This window comes from Schistocerca piceifrons, chromosome 3 (assembly GCF_021461385.2).
Source record: "Schistocerca piceifrons isolate TAMUIC-IGC-003096 chromosome 3, iqSchPice1.1, whole genome shotgun sequence".
Taxonomy (NCBI): Eukaryota; Metazoa; Arthropoda; class Insecta; order Orthoptera; family Acrididae; genus Schistocerca; species Schistocerca piceifrons.
Window position 1 is genome coordinate 337,576,494 of NC_060140.1, and position 18,873 is coordinate 337,595,366.

Below are 18,873 nucleotides of genomic sequence, written 5' to 3' on the forward strand. Positions count from 1 at the left end.
TAATGCAAAGCAGATAATGTCACATCTGTAGAAGTGATACAGAGGGGAAAATAAAATGATATTTAAATTTTTAAGTTGAATAGAAGCCCTTTACTGAAAATATGATCTGAATTCAAATATTGTAGAGGATTGGAATTCAGACATTGTAGATGATCGCTAAGTTAAAAGAAAATCTAGGTAGGGTATATATAGACAGTCTTTCAAAAGTCTTTCCCAAGTTAACTTCAATGGATACATATTATAAAAACTGTTTCAGCATGTTTGGGATAGTCAGATTTACAGTCTGAGATGAAAGTAATTAAACAAATTTGTGGTCACTTACAGATCATAAATTCTTCTTGTTACTAATTAAGTAGTCATTTTTTCTTCCTCCCCCTCTTCCATCTCTTTGTTCTTGTCACAGCATTATTATTATTATTAAAAAATATTTGTTTGTTGTTGTGTTCAGTGTTTTCCTAATGCTGTTTAATTTAGTGCAGCAAATATATTTTCTTACGAACTATTTGTTTCAGCTATAGTTTGGTGCAAATTGTAGATAGTTGCACATTTATGTGAACTATTTTCTGCTATTTATATTTTCAGGTTGTTCTTGAGAAGTCACTAATAAATTATGTGAAGAAGTTTGAGCAAATTTTGGAAAGAGGTCCTGACTCCCAATCAAAATTGACTGGTGGTGAAGTAAATGGAAACATGGAACACCCACAAGGCAATGATCTTCTCTCACTCAGTGGTGGCTCAGATGGTGAAATGAGTGAGGAAGAGGGAAAAACGCTGAAGAAGACAAGACGCACTGCAGATGCCACTACAAACAGAAAAAAGAAAACTAGGAAAACACAGAGTTCACCCCTAGAAATTGCAATGAGAGATGCAAGACGAGCCTTGAGTCTTGATAGTGAAGATGGAGACTTTATCGCTGTAAGTTCTTGAGCATAAGTGATATTTGGAATATTTTAAACTGAAACTACTGTACCAATAAGTGCCCAAATATCTGTGTGTTATCAATCAGACATGAAGAAACAGTTGCCAAAATGAGAACAAATGAATAATTATTTACTTTGGGTTATTGCCACCTTCCCCCACCCCCCGTTGAGGCGTTCGGGATTTGTCAGTGAACACCGTAGTAATGCACTTTTGATGAACTGCTGATGTAATTGAAAGTTGTGCTGTAGAGGGTTCCAAAACTTATCTGCCGGTTGGTTTCAGTAATGTCAGTGTTAAACTTTTGTTGTGATTGTCCAAAATGTCACCAGTAATAGTAAGAAGTTATAGAGCTAACTGTAGCATACCAGATTTGTTGATTCATTTTGTGTGCGAGATAAAAATATTGTAGTTAGTGATTTCTGTGTAGTGAAGAGTAGCAATTCTTTCAGTTTCTTTCTCTCAGTTTAGTTTGTTGCTACTGAAATCTGAAATAAAAGTGGGCCCATGGACTAATTCTTGAAATGACAAGATATATATATCACATCTCTAATTTAGTATACAAGTTCTGTTTACCATTATCTTCATTTCTTTTATTACAGGAAAGGGAGATGGATAGTGAATGTAATCTGCCTGTTGTTCATGAGGAATTGTTGACAGAAAATCAAAACAACATTTCTCCAGAAGTAATTTCGCCACAAGTGAGTTAATATCCATCTATAATTTCTTCAGACTATGACTCAGATGTATTAAATGAAAATACCTTTAAATTTAAAGTGACTTACTTTTGTAAAATAATTTAAATTGTTCTAAGAGTAATTTAAGTGAATGCACAATATCTGTACTGCAAATACACATTCACACATGCATTTATATGAATGACTGCTGTTTTACATAACCAGCTTCCTTTACTAAGTATATTGAAGACAGTTGGAACTAAGTAAAGGTATAATGTATTTCTCAATAAAGTATTTCTGTTGGTTTTCAGGTAGCGGAAGAAAATGTCGTAGCTGATCATCCTGAGGGTGGTAATGAAACTGAAGCTAGCAAGAAAAGCAAAACCCTAAGCAAAAAAAATGTTTCACAGCAAGTAAGTTTGATAAAATGCATTCACATTTGTGTACGATTCAGTACGCACACTGAAATTTGATGTTAGGTTTTCCCAGCATACAATGATCTTGAACTGCTCTTACATATGCAGCTTAGAACTCAATGGATTCCTTTCAAATACATTCACAGAGAGTGCTGGCCTGCTCTTACACTTTGTTCCTTCATACTGTGTCCTATAGAGAGGCAGTGCTCTGCAGCAGCTGGCAATTTTGGCTGGCACTTGTTTCTGTATTGCCTGTGTTCTGTGCACGTTGTAACGGAACATATTAAAGGCTTTACTTTAATGAAGTAAGTGATACCCTCCAAATTCAACCAGTTTAACGAGTATTCATGATTATAGAAGAGTTATTGTGTATGTTAACAATGATTGCACAACATGTCTCCATAAACAGTCAACCCATTAAATTATACTGAATAACTGACCCACACAAAAGTTAATATCACTTGATCACTGATACAGCAAATGTCATCATGTAAAAACACTAAGTTTATCTTAAATAATTAATATGAAGTACGAAAAATAGTGGCCAACTTAGGTATTTTGGATCTCCTTAAATAAAAATCACTCAGTGAAACCTATTTGTTCACTAGGAGCAGTTTCACTCAGTATTCACGAAATCAATCCTGTTTTAGACGAAAACCAATGTAATTCTTAATAATTCATGTTAATTACTTATTTATGCAAATTAGAGAAGTCAATTGACAAACTTCTAAAAAATGGCCTTTTTGTAACAAAGAATTATTCTGTCAAGTCAACAAATCTGTCTGTCATTTTCATAACATGTTAAATTATGTCACTCGATGCAAATTAATAACTTATCTGCACAAATTATGATAACAGATGTACATATGACTTATAAACGATATCTCTTTTTAGTAGTTCTTTGACAATGTTATAAATACAAGCAGCAAGAAGGGTCGAGGAGGCAGTCGGAATGTCACTTTGGTAGAGTGTGTTTGTGTGTTATTGTTTGAGGTGGATAAACAATGCAAAGATCATGTAATGGAAGTACTACTTTGTGTTGTGTCATGGTCTTTGGTGGACAGTGGAATTAAGATGGCCACCAGAGTAATAAATATTTGAAGGTTACATATTTGTTGGTTTTGCTCGTTCTTTATCATCAAAAGCACATAAAAAACACGGGACCTCATGTTTTTAACCCTAGACAACCAGATTTAGAGCCAGCATCAGCATCGAGACACAGCAGCGATTCAGCAAGCAGCAGCGATTACTACAACGCATTTTAATGGCGCCAACCAAACATCAAGTGCTAACAAGCTCCGTAAATGGGAGTGAAATAGTGCGATTACAGCAATTAGCAATATCAACGACTAGGCGACAATTACGTCGTCTCCCGTATATTCCAGGTGGTCCGGCCTACATAAATTTTCTCACACGGAATACGGGAAACTACTTTCGTTCTGAATAACAGGTCGTCCTTCAGAGACTTTAAAGCTTTGGTTGTGCATATTATGCATGATATTGTTTTTACAGAAAATTCTTCCAGTTTTAGCAAACGTGTTTCTCGTCAACATTAAATACACTATTAGTATAGGTGTTTTACTCCTGTTTTTCCAACAGCATGAAGCATATTCTCCTTTGGTGTCAGATTTGGAGATTGTTACGTCCTTTCTCCCAGAAAACTGATTTTAGGTGTTTTAACTCTGTAACCAGTCTGGTTTGATGAGAGCTTTCATAATCCCCATATAGTAGTTCATTTAGAACACCTTCATACTGCAGTGGGTGAAGACAGTTGCAGTCATATGAATACAAATACGTATCTGCATATGGATTTGTTCATGGGTGTCTTCAACTGGAAAATGTTGCAGTTGTCCATCATAAGAACAGTGGAAGACCTAGCATGAAAACTGGTGGTGAATGGGGCACTGCATAAGTATGCCAGCAAAGCAGTAACATTAGGAATATGGTGCGGTTTTTTTATCTGGCCATAATTGGAAAGCTTATAGTCCTAAAAAGTTTTTACTCAATCTGCAACTGTACAGTTACCAGTGCGTCCCAAAGACCTGTGTTAAGATGGAGCTTTTTTTCAATAAATGAGGTGTGGCTATAAAATAACGTGACCGATGTCACGCATATGCCAGAGATGAAAGACCAATAGCTGTGAATCCTCCTCCGTCCAGTGTGGCATCTGTGTTGTCCGTAGACAAATCATTGTAACAGTGACTTTCATTTGTGGAAGAGCTGTTATTTTGTTTTGCCAGAAAAAAATTATAAGTGCAAAAATAGAACAACAAATTGTCAGCTTTACATGAAACTTGGAAAAACTGTTGCTGAAACCTGCCTTTAATAAAAGAAGTCCATGGTGAAGACTGTTTACTATGTACACGGGCTTTTGAGTGGTCCAAGCATTTCCATGATGTCCAAGATTATGATCAAGATGACTCATGCTCAGGATGCCTTTCAACATCAAAAACAGATGAACACATCGAAAAAGTAGATAATTTGATTCGATCTGACTGTCGGTTAAGTACCTCATGAATTGCTAAAATTTTAGGAATTGGCAAAGAATGTGTTAGGCAGATTTTACGTACCGTATTTACTCGAATCTAAGTCGCACTTTTTTTCCAGTTTTTGTAATCCAGAAACCCGCCTGCGGCTTAGAATCGAGTGCAAAGTAAGCGGCAGTTCCGAAAAATGTTGGTAGGTGCTGCCACAACTAACTTCTTCCGTCGAATTATGTAGCGCTACACAGGTATGCTTTGCAGGCACGAAGATAAATACTGGCGACAAAACCCCTGCGTCAGTAAATTTAAAAAAAAAAAAGTGGAAGACGAGCTTTTTTTCACCGCCCCTAGTTTCGACCACTGCATTTTCATACATTATCCAACGAAGTAAATACAAATTCCGTATTGTTCATCTTCGAATGTAGCAGCATTTCAGCGTACTACGAAAATCCGACTGGCAGGATTGTTTGTCTGAATTTTTTCCTACCTGGGACAAGAGATCATTGCTAATAAGAAGTTTTATGAATTGTGAATCATATGCAGTATTCTCTTCACCATAAGAATAATACGAATATAAACATTTTGCCATGTATTCTTTCGTGTTTGCTGCTATCTCATTTAAATCCTGTCTGCCTAATAAAGTACGAAACTAGAGTGAGACAACAGCAAACGCAGAATAATATACATATCATGTCATGTTTATATTCGTATTGTTCTTATGCCTAATAGTGATACAGTCAGAAATGAAGCACGGCAATTGACAAGATTTTTAAATCTAAGATGACTCTAATTTCTAAGCAGAATGTAATGTACAAAAGAGGCATCTGCAAAGATTTTCAAATGGAGAAAAATTTTCAGTAAACTCTTGTTTAGAACATCTTCTATCATACGCAGTCTGTTGCTTGGTTCTTGTTGATCATTATCAAAGAAAGCATCAGTGCAAATAACAACAAATAGCAGTCTCTTGCCATTGTTTCGCTAATGAGACGATTCCTCTCTCTCTCTCTCTCTCTCTCTCTCTCTCTCTCTCTCTCTCTCTCTCTCTCTCTCTCTCTCTCTCTCCTTTTTTTTTTTTTTTTTGGTAAGCGGCGGTAGCGCGCACAAAAGCAAGCCATGCCGCGAGCCGCGACAGGCCGTAAACACTCGTTATCAGAATGCGACAAACAATGCATGACACAGTACAGTAATGCATTTTCAGCTTTGAATGACGTGAACACCTATAACAAAGAGAACGGCACTTGCCAGATCAAAGAAAAGTAAGCAATCAATTCAAACCAGACGAAGCACGTGATAAAGGAATGGTACCCGTATAAATACGGACGGAGCACCTGACGCATAGCAATGGCTACATGGTAAAGCTTAACTGCTAAGCTTAAAACTCGAACCAAACTACTGTAGCTGTATCGTATCGTCATTCATTCAACCTAAATTGTATTACAATGGACCAACTTCGTTTCAATTTGGATGTGCGGCCTAAAACTCTTCTCTCCCTTGGAATTTCGAGTCTCGAATTTCAGGTGCGGCTTAGATTCGGGAAATTTTTTTTTCCTTGATTTAGAGTCTCATTTCGCAGGTGCGGCTTAGATTCGAGTAAATACGGTAGTCAATTTAACATAAGGAAAGTGTGTGCGAAACTGGTGTCAAAAATTCTCACAATTAAACAAAAAGCAGCTCATGAAATTGTTTGTATTGATACTTTGAATATCATTGAAAATTATCGTAGTTTCTGGGAGAGAGTGATGATATTGGACTAACTTTGGGTTTTCACTGATGATGCAGAAACTAAATGCCAATCCATGCATTGGAAGGGCCCAATTCAACGAAGAAACCTCGAATGGCGAATAAAGATTCACAGCAATGATGGTAGTTATTTTCAATACGAATGATATTGTGTAGCTCACGGAGTCCCTGAAGGTCAAACTAATAATCAGTATTACTACCTTGAGGTTCTTGCTCAACTCTGTGAGAGAGGGGGGAAAGAAAATCCAAAATGTGGAAGAATGAGTCATGGGTTGTGCATCAAGGCAACACACTGGCTCATGCTAAAAAGTCTGTTAAGAGATTTCTAGTGACATACAGTATCACTGTGTTAGACCACCCATCTTATTTGTGTGACCTAGTGCCATGTGACTTCTATGTATTCACCAAGGCCAAATTTGCACTAAAACGAATAAGATTTTAGTCCGCTGAAGCAGCGAAAGAAAAAGCTATGCGTGTCATTGAGGAGCCCACAAAGAAGGACCTGCAGCATGGTTTCCATGAACGGAAAATTTGTGTGAAGTTATTTTATAGCCACACCTTGTATTGGGTGCTTAACTAAAAGTAGAGACTCTGTGAGGCAATTTGCCGCACAGAGTGACCTCTATTTTAACTTGTAAGCATCTTACCACTCTTGATAATAAATGCCTTTAAATGGTTTCAGCTGATGGCCTGCGTGAGGTGAAATTCTGTGAGTGATACTGACTTTAGTTAAGACTTGAATCCAGCAGTTAGTTGTAGAGTACTCTCCTTCAGCATTGCAGAAGGCAGTTTGTTCTGTATGAGGAGATAGTTGTTTGGTCACCTGTGGATTAGTAACACTAGCTTGATGGTCAGATTGACAATATGTGATTAGTTCATAACATGGAGAATAGTAAATAATTAAAAAACCAGTGATTACCTCTTTCAACAGTTACCATAAAGCAATCGTGCAGACACATACGTGACTATGTGACAGACAATTAAGTACCTTCTCTGTTGTGTCAAAAACTGATTATTGATCATATTGCACCAGAGTTACATTGTGTGAGCATTAATAGGTCTGACATCTTAAAAAGCAGTAAAGTAATCATTCATAGGAAATAACGTCATTGAATAACTATAGAGAAGTTAATAATATAATAGAGGGAAACATTCCACGTGGGAAAAATTATATATAAAAACAAAGATGAGGTGACTTACCGAACGAAAGCGCTGGCAGGTCGATAGACACACAAACAAACACAAACATACACACGAAATTCAAGCTTTCACAACAAACTGTTGCCTCATCAGGAAAGAGGGAAGGAGAGGGGAAGACGAAAGGAAGACATATGTCTGCTTGTGTCTGTATGTGTGGATGGATATGTGCGTGTGTGCGAGTGTATACCTGTCCTTTTTTCCCCCTAAGGTAAGTCTTTCCGCTCCCGGGATTGGAATGACTCCTTACCCTCTCCCTTAAAACCCACTTCCTTTCGTCTTCCCCTCTCCTTCCCTCTTTCCTGATGAGGCAACAGTTTGTTGCGAAAGCTTGAATTTTGTGTGTATGTTTGTGTTTGTTTGTGTGTCTATCGACCTGCCAGTGCCTTCGTTCGGTATAGAGAAGTTAAGAATGATTTATACAAAACATCTAGTTACAGGGCATGAGAATTGTCATCAGTCTGGTTAATGAAATGTTCTTCGTGATGTTGTTGTGGTCTTCAGTCCTGAGACTGGTTTGCTGCAGCTCTCCATGCTACTCTATCCTGTGCAAGCTTCTTCATCTCCTGGTACCTACTGCAGCCTAAATCCTTCTGAATCTGCTTAGTGTATTCACCTCTTGGTCTCCCTCTACGATTTTTACCCTCCACGCTGCTCTCCAATACTAAATTGGTGATCCCTTGATGTCTCAGAACATGTCCTACCAACTGATCCCTTCTTCTAGTCAAGTTCTGCCAAAACCTCCCCTTCTCCCCAATTTTATTCAATACCTCCTCATTAGTAATGTGATCTACCCATCTAATCTTCAGCATTCTTCTGTAGCACCACATTTCAAAAGCTTCTATTCTCTTCTTGTCTAAACTATTTATCGTCCACGTTTCGCTTCCATACATGGCTACACTCCATACAAATACTTTCAGAAATGACTTCCTGACACTTAAATCTATACTCGATGTTAACAAATTTCTCTTCTTCAGAAACGCTTTCCTTGCCATTGCCAGTCTACATTTTATATCCTCTCCACTTCGACCATCATCAGTTATTTTGCTACCCAAATAGCAAAACCCCTTTACTACTTTAAGTGTCTCATTTCCTAATCTAATTCCCTCAGCATCACCCGAGTTAACTCGACTACATTCCATTGTCCTAGTTTCGCTTTTGTTGATGTTCATCTTATATCCTCCTCTCAGGACACTGTCCATTCCATTCAACTGCTCTTCCAAGTCCTTTGCTGTCTCTGACAGAATTACAATGTCATCTGCCAACCTCAAAGTTTTTATTTCTTCTCCATGGATTTTAATACCTACTCCGAACTTTTCTTTTGTTTCCTTTATTGCTTGCTCAATATACAGATTGTATAACATCGGGGATGGGTACAACCCTGTCTCACTCCCTTCCCAACCACTGCTTCCCTTTCATACCCATCGACTCTTAACTGCCATCTGGTTTCTGTACAAATTGTAAATAGCTTTTCGCTCCCTGTATTTTATCCCTGCCACCTTCAGAATTTGAGAGAGAGTATTCCGATCAACATTGTCAAAAGCTTTCTCTAAGTCTACAAATGCTAGAAATGTAGGTTTGCCTTTCCTTAATCTTTCCTTAGGGTCAGTATTGCCTCACGTATTCCAACATTTCTACGCAATCCAAACTGATCTTCCCCGAGGTCGGCTTCTGCCAGTTATTCCATTCGTCTGTATAGAATTCGTGTTAGTATTTTGCAGTCGTGGCTTATTAAACTGATAGTTCGGTAATTTTCACATCTGTCAGCACCTGCTTTCTTTGGGATTGGAATTATTATATTCTTCTTGAAGTCTGAGGGTATTTCGCCTGTCTCATACATCTTGCTCACCAGATGGTAGAGTTTTGTCAGGACTGGCCCTCCCAAGGCTGTCAGTAGTTCTAATGGAATGTTGTCTACTCTGGGGGCCTTGTTTCGACTCAGGTCTTTCAGTGCTCTGTCAAACTCTTCATGCAGTATCATATCTCGCATTCCATCTTCATCTACGACCTCTTCCATTTCCGACCGAGCGAGGTGGCGCAGTGGTTAGACACTGGACTCGCATTCGGGAGGACGACGGTTCAATCCCGCGTCCGGCCATTCTGATTTAGGTTTTCCGTGATTTCCCTAAATCACTCCAGGCAAATGCTGGGATGGTTCCTCTGAAAGGGCACGGCCGACTTCCTTCCCCAATCCGATGAGACCGATGACCACGCTGTCTGGTCTCCTTCCCCAAACAACCAACCAACCAACCAACCATTTCCATAATATTGCCCTCAAGTACATCGCCATTGTATAGACCCTCTATATACTCCTTCCACCTTTCTGCTTTCTGTTCATTGCTCAGAACTGGGTTTCCATCTGAGCTCTTGATATTCATAGAAGTGGTTCTCTTTTCTCCAAAGGTCTCTTTAATTTTCCTGTTTTCCTTACCCCTAGTGATACATGCCTCTACATTCTTACATTTGTCCTCTAGCCATCCCTGCTTAGCCATTTTGCACTTCCTGTCGATCTCATATTTGAGATGATTGTATTCCTTTTTGCCTGCTTCATTTACTGCATTTTTGTATTTTCTCCTTTCATCAATTAAATTCAATATCTCTTCTGTTACCCAAGGATTTCTTTTAGCCCTCGACTTATCTGCTTGATCCTCTGCTGCTTTCACTATTTCATCTCTCAAAGCTGCCCATTCTTCTTCTACTGTATTCTGTGCCCCATTCTTGTCAATTGTTCCCTAATGCTCTCCCTGAAACACTGTACAACCTCTGGTTCTTTCAGTTTATCCAGGTCCCATCTCCTTAAATTCCCACCTTTTTGCAGTTTCTTCAGTTTTAATCTATAGTTCATAACCAATAGATTGTGGTCAGAGTCCACATCTGCCCCTGGAAATGTCTTACAATTTAAAACCTGGTTCCTAAATCTCTGTCTTACCATTATATAATCTATCTGATACCTTTTAGTATCTCCAGGGATCTTCCATGTATACAACCTTCTTTTATGATTCTTGAACCAAGTGTTAGCTATGATTAAGTTATGCTCTGCACAAAATTCTACCAGGCGGCTTCCTCTTTCATTTCGTAGCCCCAATCCATATTCACCTACTATGTTTCCTTCTGTCCCTTTACCTACTCCTGAATTCCAGTCACCCATGACTATTAAATTTTCGTCTCCCTTCACTATCTGAATTATTTCTTTTGCCTCATCATACATTTCTACAATTTCTTCGTCATCTGCAGAGCTAGTTGGCATATAAACTTGTACTACTGTAGCAGGCATGGGTTTCGCGTCTATCTTGGCCACAATAATGCGTTCACTATGTTGTTTGTAATAGCTTACCCACACTCCTATTTTTTTATTCATTATTAAACCTACTCCTGCATTACCCCTGTTTGATTTTGTATTTATAACCCTGTATTCACGTTACCAGTAGAATAAAGTAACTGGATGCAGGTGTATAAGGTCACTAGGTTTATTTTTAAATAAGACAACATAGAAAGTTACGTCATTCAATATGGCACATATGTAAAAAACAATAGCATGAAAAAGAAAGTTGCTACTCATCATAAAGTGGAGATGCTGAGTTGCAAATAGCCACAACAAAAGACTCACAAATAAAGCTTTTGGCGAGTAAGGATTTCGTCAAAAATAGAACACGAACACACACACACACACACACACACACACACACACACACACACACACACACACACACACACGTGCAAATACAACTCACACACGACTGCAGTCTCAGGCAACTGAAGCCACTCTGCAAGCATCAGCACCAGTGCATGATGGGAATGGTGACTGGGTGGGGGTAAGGACGTGTCTGGTGCGGATAGGCGGAGGGATAGTAGAGCAGGGGTGGCAGAGAATGAAGTGCTGGGGAGTGCACAGGGATGAGGTGGAGAGAGGGTAGGTCACCTATGTGCAGTCGGGAGGTTAGACGGAGGGTGGGGAGGGGATGGGGCTTAGCGGACAAGGAGGAAGTAAAAAGACTGGGTGGAATGAGGGCTGTGTAGTGCTGGAATGGGAACAGGAAAGGGGCTGGATGGGTGAGGACAATGTCTAACGAAGGTTGAGGAGGCAAGGATTGTTACAGGAACATAGATTATATTGCAGGGAAAGTTCCCACTTGCGCAATTCGGAAAAGGTGGTGTTGATGAGAAGGATCCATATGGCACAGGCTATGAAGCAGTCATTGAAACAAAGGATGTAATGAATATAAATAATGGTTACAAATTAATAAGGGGACAGCTGTTCTGTTTCACAAGGTAGTATAAGATTCATCTGGGGTGGTAGTCAGAAAAAACACTGATGCATTTGAAGTGAGATAAATTGTCATCAAGAGCATCGTAGTGGATGGTGAACTCTGCATAGGGGTAGACAATGTGTTTGAAGAACTCGGAAGAACCCCACAATGATAAGGACAAACCTAATGTGTCCTCCTTGGCTTCATCCAGCTGCTCTTTCAGAAGTAACAGGAATTTAGTGTTCAGTTCTTTTATATGTCGTAAAGTTTTCTGAAATCAGAGAGCATAGGCTAAAGTCACCCATTCAGCATCATCAATGAGGGACTGCTAGAATATTTTCACGTTTTTTTCAGTCAGTTGGCAAATACTTTGTTGACATCTTTCCTATTGTCTTCTGTCTCCGAGGGAAGTTTAATTTTACCGTGTCATATTCAACCACATCACATATTTCTTCCAATGTATCACATCGTGCCAATTTGAGTTTCTGTGGTAGTCAGTTGTTCACTAGAGGCTCCCATACTGTCCATATTTTACTTGTTTGGTACATTTCCAGAAGAGGAAGGCCCCTTCGTGTTAAAGTGAAAGAACGATAGGTTGGGGTAGAGGGGTGACAAATAATGAGTTTCTTCAGTTTTTCCTAGACAGATTTCTGAGGCTTCAACAACCTTCCAAAAGAAGTGCTGATGTTTTCCTTTCTTTGTGACAAATCTGTTTTGAAATTAATGCAAACTAAAGCAAATACAAAGAAGATATGTCCTTAAAAATGACTTAAGTTTATATCTGTTTCTGTACTTGCAAAACATGACATGTTTGTGGTCATATAAGTTAGCGGGGTTATAACATGTAGAAGTTCTGCAAATTTTCCAGTAATTTATATTACTATATTAATTTCTAGTACAACGTCTCACAAATACTCATTAACTATCTTTGCAGGTATTTGGCCTCAGCAGGCAGCTTTCAAGACCTAGCTCTTCAGTTTTACAGAGAAAAAGGTGCCATCAATAACATTGTTTGATCACCATCTGAAGATTTCTGGAGTCGTCTGCATTCATTATTTATGCCTGTTCAGGATAAATGTATGTGGAAAGTTTTTGCAGATCAGTATGCCGAATTGTGGAATTGCCAGACTATCAAATAATCTCGAGCCATAAGTTACAAAGGCTATTTTTCAATTGTGGTGATGGCTGTCGCTGATGCTTATGGCATGTTTATGCTGACCGATGGCGGGAATCATGGAAAGAGCAGCAACGAAGTGATATTTTACCGCTCTTCATTTGGTTGATAGCTCAAAGAACATAAACTGAATTTTCCATATCGTACTTCTTCGCCAGGAAATTCGAATGATGAGCTATTTCTCTACTACCTCATTGTGGAAGATACTTTCTCCTTTACTATCATACTTAACGCAGCCATTTCCTAAAATTGTTGAATTATGCAATATCTAGTTTTCAAATATGTACAAATAAGAAGTGTCAAATGCACTGTCAGGATGTTAACATCCAAATTTAGTGTGTTTGAGGGGTCAGCCGCATAAAACAAGGATTGTATTGTAACAATAGTAAAATAATGGCTTGTGTGTGCTGCATAACTTTATTTGCTTTCGTGAGGATAAGTTCAGCATCCATTAATTTTTATCAGCATGCTGCTGTGCCAGCAATGCCTAATGGGAGTACCTTGGAGGAGCCATAATCACAGTCGCAGTCTGTTGATTTATAAATCAAGTTGGTTGCTTGCTGCTACGCTTTTTGCGGGTCTGTTCAAAATGGTAGACTAAGGGGGTGCAGGGCAGCAGTGTTGATGTTTCGTATGCAATATGCTGAAACTGCCAGGTTGGCAATGTCGTTAGTACATGTATAGAGACAGTAAAAGTGCTGATGCATGTGCTCCAACAAAGAGTGCCAATTGAAAGACTTCTTGTGGCTGCCTGTTTTCATTAAATTGCAAGGCTCAAAATAATTTTAAAGGCACTGTATCTGTGTCTACACATCAGTAATAAAGAAGAGGAAAATATCCACATTAATTTAATATTCCTTCCTCACATCACAAAAATTGTTTTTGTGGTAGAACACAGGAATAAAGGCCTCTAGGTTCACATCCATCTCCTTTGCCCAGCATGAACAGCAGTAGAGTAAAGACTGTTTCACAGACGATTGTCACGTGGTGCAGTGCAGATTTATCAGACCAACTACTTATTACAATGCAGAAAAAAAGAGGAGAGGGTGGATTGATTTATTGTATTTATCACTCTCAGATTAATTTTCACACACTCTGAATGTATATACTGCTGCAAACTACACCATGATACTTTTTTATTTTTTTGTGTTGATGGGTTGTTCATTGAAAGGGAAAAAATAAAATTATCCAAACAATTGTAAGATTGTCCAGTGCATGTGCATACCACCTTTGATAGTTATAAAGCTGTGTGAACTTCTGAATCCCATTTTCTTGAGTTGTACTACACAACATTTTCAGAATTTTTGCACCATCATGGCAGTCAATGTTTAAACTTGAATTATAGTCCCATCTGTTCTTCTGTGCAGCTCTTGGAAAATTACTTTCTAATACGCATGTTTCAGTGTACTGCAACAAGGGCTTGCTCAGCTTGTATACTTGCAATTAATTTTCCCAGCTCCTCGCAAAGGATAATCCAGTTTCGAATGAATGAGTTTGAGCATATGATCAGTATTTTACAATCACAGACCAAAAACTTACATTTTTTATGTGACTTAGCAAACTGAAACAATGAAGATAGGGAATTAAAAACAAAATAAAGATTCTACAGTAAATTCGTATCCTTTTTCCCTCATTGTGACCTTCCTCTACATCAGGCTGATCACACCTGCCATTGCATATAGTTTTATTATGTAATTACATACACAAGGGCTTTTCTAAACAAAATGGATGAAGACTACCATCTTTGAACAGTCTTCCAGAGTTCACTGCCAGGTGTATCGCACTAACTTTGCCTGGAGTGATCAACACTACATGTCAGCAGACAATAGTGTTTTAACAGTTCCAAAAGTTTTGCTGTCTACAGCTGAGGGTGTGTTTCCTACACACTTGTTTTGCCAGAGAATACATTGTGAATGCTTCACTGACATTTTGATATAATGGGCACTCTTGTCTTTGCCATTTGCAGATGTGTGAATTCTGAACACTATTGGAATGCCTGGAAGAGAGTTTAGTGTCACATCGGATTTCTCAGAATTTTATGTCCCCTAAAAAATACATCTTATTCTTAAACAGCTGCAAAGAGTATGTGATTTCTCATCCAAAACCCTCATTTTAGTATGAATAAAAATCAATTTTTAAGGTGGTTATTTTAACAACAATGTAAACAAATTGTGGCAGATGTTAGTTGCTGTCCCTCAGAGTGTTATTAGCCAAAAAGCCAGAGAAAATAAACATTAACACAACTTCTGGGTTAAGTAAATATAGTTAGTGTAATTGCTGTTGCTCTTTATGTTTATCACCTTGTCCAGTAACCTCAACAGATACAACAAACAAGAGAGCTAGTTGATAATCTTAAATTTTGATTGGCTTCTGTAAAACTCCCATTCATGAAATTACATTCTTTTTGCAATGTGATGTCTCTACTGTCGGCTCCTGCAATTCAGGAGCTGAAGAGCCTATTTCCAGCTTTATCAGCTCAAATACATGAGATTTCATGAGCATTGAATGTTATATTAAGATCAGAGGTAAGTGGGGAAAGCGTAACGGCATTTGTGTGCTGCTGGGTGGGTTTATAATGATGTGGATAACATTTTTGACATGTACACTGTGAGTTGCTGGCTGTCATGGTGCATGTGTACCAGCACTGCACCAGTGGGATACTGGGAGATGTTGGCAGCCAATACTAAAGATGAATGACTTGGGTGGCTCGTAGAATGAACTTGGCACAGCAGTTTATATTTATCTGATAGTTCAAATTCATTTGTTTTGCAGGACTCAGCTTTTCTCTCTTGTCTCCTCATGGTTTGTTGTGGGTAGAACACCATCTTTTTCAGTGTTTATTCTTGATACTTTATATGATAAAAAAGAAATTATCCAATTTGAAATGTAAACTTGAATTCTTCAAAACATTGAATAATGTAAATATATTTTGTAAATGTTTCTAAGGAGACTCCTGTTGCTACTTGATCATCAACGTGATTTGCATGTAGAACAATTTGTTCTGTTATTTGTTGTAAGAATCTCCAGAATAATACGGGAACGCTGGCTATACCCAAAGCGAATATCTATTATTGGTACCTACCAGGAGGAGTATTATTTATTACTATTGATTATTGTGAGGATTTTTAAAATAACGGAATGTATCGCCTACACCAATGTTGAAAAAGTACTCACTGGCCAGTAATTCTGTTAGAATTTACTCCATGTTTAGAGTCATAAATTTGTCGATGTGTGACTGGGTGTTCATTATTGCTTTAAAGATGCTGCGTAAATAGAGAGCACTATTTAGCTTCTTTACAATTACTAGTTATGAGGGCTAGTTGCTGGACATTAGAAAATCACACCACCCTGACTCGGTACTTAACGTTGGCTTATCATAAAAACAAAATGGTGCCACACAGAACAAACTTAGTTTGCATTCTTTAAGCATTACATGAACTTTCGGTACAGATCCTAGTGTAGACAAGAATATAAGTGTCATTGTGGATACAATCAGTTTACTGGAAAGAAATGGCACTGGAAACCATATTTACTTCATCTGGAATTGAAAAGCTGAAGAGGGGATACGTTTTCTGCGGCCAGCCTATTTACAACAATGAGGGGCACTGTATGGAGAACCTGTTTGTATTATACTTTTCCCTGGAATAGATCATTTATAAAATCTGTTGGTTATCATACATGACTAATTGTCATAGAGCTGGGAACAGTGGTGGTGAACTCGGGCAAAAATATGTATCCAAATTTATATGAGTGATGAACGCTTCTATGCTGACATGGAATCTAGCTTCTTGCTGTTGAATCTATAGCATTATGAATAGCTTGTTGTTGAGTAGGCTTTGTTCAGGATACAGTGCTGTAATTTGGAACATGCCAAATAATGAGGCAGGCACTTCGCTTGTTCTGGCAAATCACAGAGATGTGACCTCTCTTATTGCATGCTGTGCGACAAGCCCCAACAGTGCAAACCATCAGACCTACTACTAGCTTTGGGGGGAAAATAAAAGGATAGTAATACCCACCTGAGCTGCCTTGTCAAAATGACTTACAGGAAAGCCGAATCTCCTGTTTAATGGTTGCATCCGTACAAAAGCCAAATCTCTTGCTTCAAGCAGAACACATGCAGAATGAGATTTTCGCTCTACCATGAAGTTTCATTTCAGCGCACGAAGTTTCATATCAGTGCACGCTCTGCTGCAGAGTGAAAATCTCATTCTGGAAACATTGCCCAGGCTATGACTAAGCAATGTCTTCTAATATCCTTTCTTCCAGGAGTGCTTTTGCAAGGTTCGCAGAAGAGCTTCTGTGAAGTTTGGAAGGTACTGGCAAATTGAAGCTGTGAGGATGGATCGTGAGCCATGCTTGGGTAGCCCAGATGCTAGAGCAGTTGCCCGCACAAGGCAAAGTTCCCCGTATTCGAGTCTCGGTCTGACACACATTTTTAATCTGCCAGGAAGTTTCAGAACAAGCATGATTTCGTAATATGATATTACACATAATCTGTAAACTTATAGACACAAAATAAACCAACCTTTGTGGTTATAATTTTATTCCCATTTGCTGTTTTATAGGAAAATTAGTTAAATTAATATTTTCTACCTTACACTTATTAGCGCTACAGAGGCAGAAGTTTCATATCCATTCATAACTTACCCTGTTCTTGTGCCACATAAATTTTCTGTGACTGGAGACATCTGTAGATCCTATCTTGTGACACAACCTTAACTGTTCACCACACGTACCTACATGCCCTCTGTACTGTTAATACAAAGTTTTTTGTTTTGTCATAGCAACAGAAGAAAACCTTGGAATCTAATCTTTCTGATGTCAATGGACAGAAAGTCACTGGAAGAGAAACCAGAGCTAGCAAACTAAAATCATTGGAGACTGTAAGTTAACAACAAATCAACACTTTGCAATATGCCTCTTATATATTAAGATCAGGTACTGTCTTTCTTCAAACCATAAAAAATACTTAGATTTATAATGTGTCCTGCTTTCAGTTGTATTAAAATTGACATTCCAGTCTGAATTGAGATATTATGTACAGTAAAGTTAGAGTTCACTGAAGAGCTTACATGGAAATGACAGGTTCAAAATCTTCTACCAAGTCCAAAATTATGTATCAGGATGTCACTTTTTTTAATTGTCAGATTTGAAGAGGTGAATATTTCTCTTCTCATGCCCTGTTCCATGGCATGCTATACTTAAGTCTCATTTCTTGCTGAAACAAAGGAGTCAGTATGTTAGGTGAATCCTTGTATAAGATTGCATAGAGCATTTTCCTTGGGTTTGCAATAGAATCAGCCTCATTATACTTTCAAGGGCACAGCCTGGTATCTATGAAAATGACAGTAGTAGTTTGCTTCAGAATATCCCATAACCATTCATTGCCTTTACTTTATTTTCCAGGAAACAAATGCTATGAGTAGTCAACTTCAGAATAATATTATGAAAAGGATAGTTGCTGCTCACCATATAGTGGGGATACTGGGTCACAGATAGGCATAACAGAAAGAATATCAGAAAGTGAGCTTTTGGCCAAAAAGGCCTTCATCAGAAATAGACCCCCCACACAGACAGACAGAGAGAGAGAGAGAGAGAGAGAGAGAGAGAGAGAGAGAGAGAGAGAGAGAGAGAGAGAGAGACTCACGCAAACGCGGCTCTCATCACATGCTTGATCACAGTGTCGAACTGCTGAGGCCAGACTGTGAGCAGCAGCACTTAATGGGAGAGGCAACCGGTTGGTGGGGGTTAGGAGGCAGCTGGAGTGGGGTGGAATAGCAGAGTAGGCATGGGGGACAGTAAAGTGCTGCTTGTGGGAGCATGCAGGGGTGAGGTGACGAGCGATTAGGGCAGCTAGGTGCAGTCAGGAGGTTAGACAGTGGGCAGCGAGGGGAGGGGGGTGTAGCAGAAAAGGTTAGAAGTAAAAACACTGTGGGTGCATTGGTGGAATAGACGGCTGTGTAATATTGGAATGGGAACAGGGAAGGGGCTAGACGGATAAATACAATGACTAACGAA

At 38.7% G+C, this 18,873-nt stretch overlaps 1 protein-coding gene across 1 annotated transcript in view; it reads left to right on the forward strand.

Moving 5' to 3' along the window:
• Nucleotides 1–18,873, forward strand: part of LOC124789750 (condensin complex subunit 3) — a 185,625-nt gene that overhangs the window by 149,899 nt on the left and 16,853 nt on the right. Inside the window, exons 18-21 of the mRNA XM_047257204.1 lie at nt 583–915; nt 1,521–1,619; nt 1,907–2,008; nt 17,640–17,738. Coding sequence (XP_047113160.1) covers nt 583–915; nt 1,521–1,619; nt 1,907–2,008; nt 17,640–17,738 — 633 coding nt within the window. The remainder of the gene's footprint in view (nt 1–582; nt 916–1,520; nt 1,620–1,906; nt 2,009–17,639; nt 17,739–18,873) is intronic.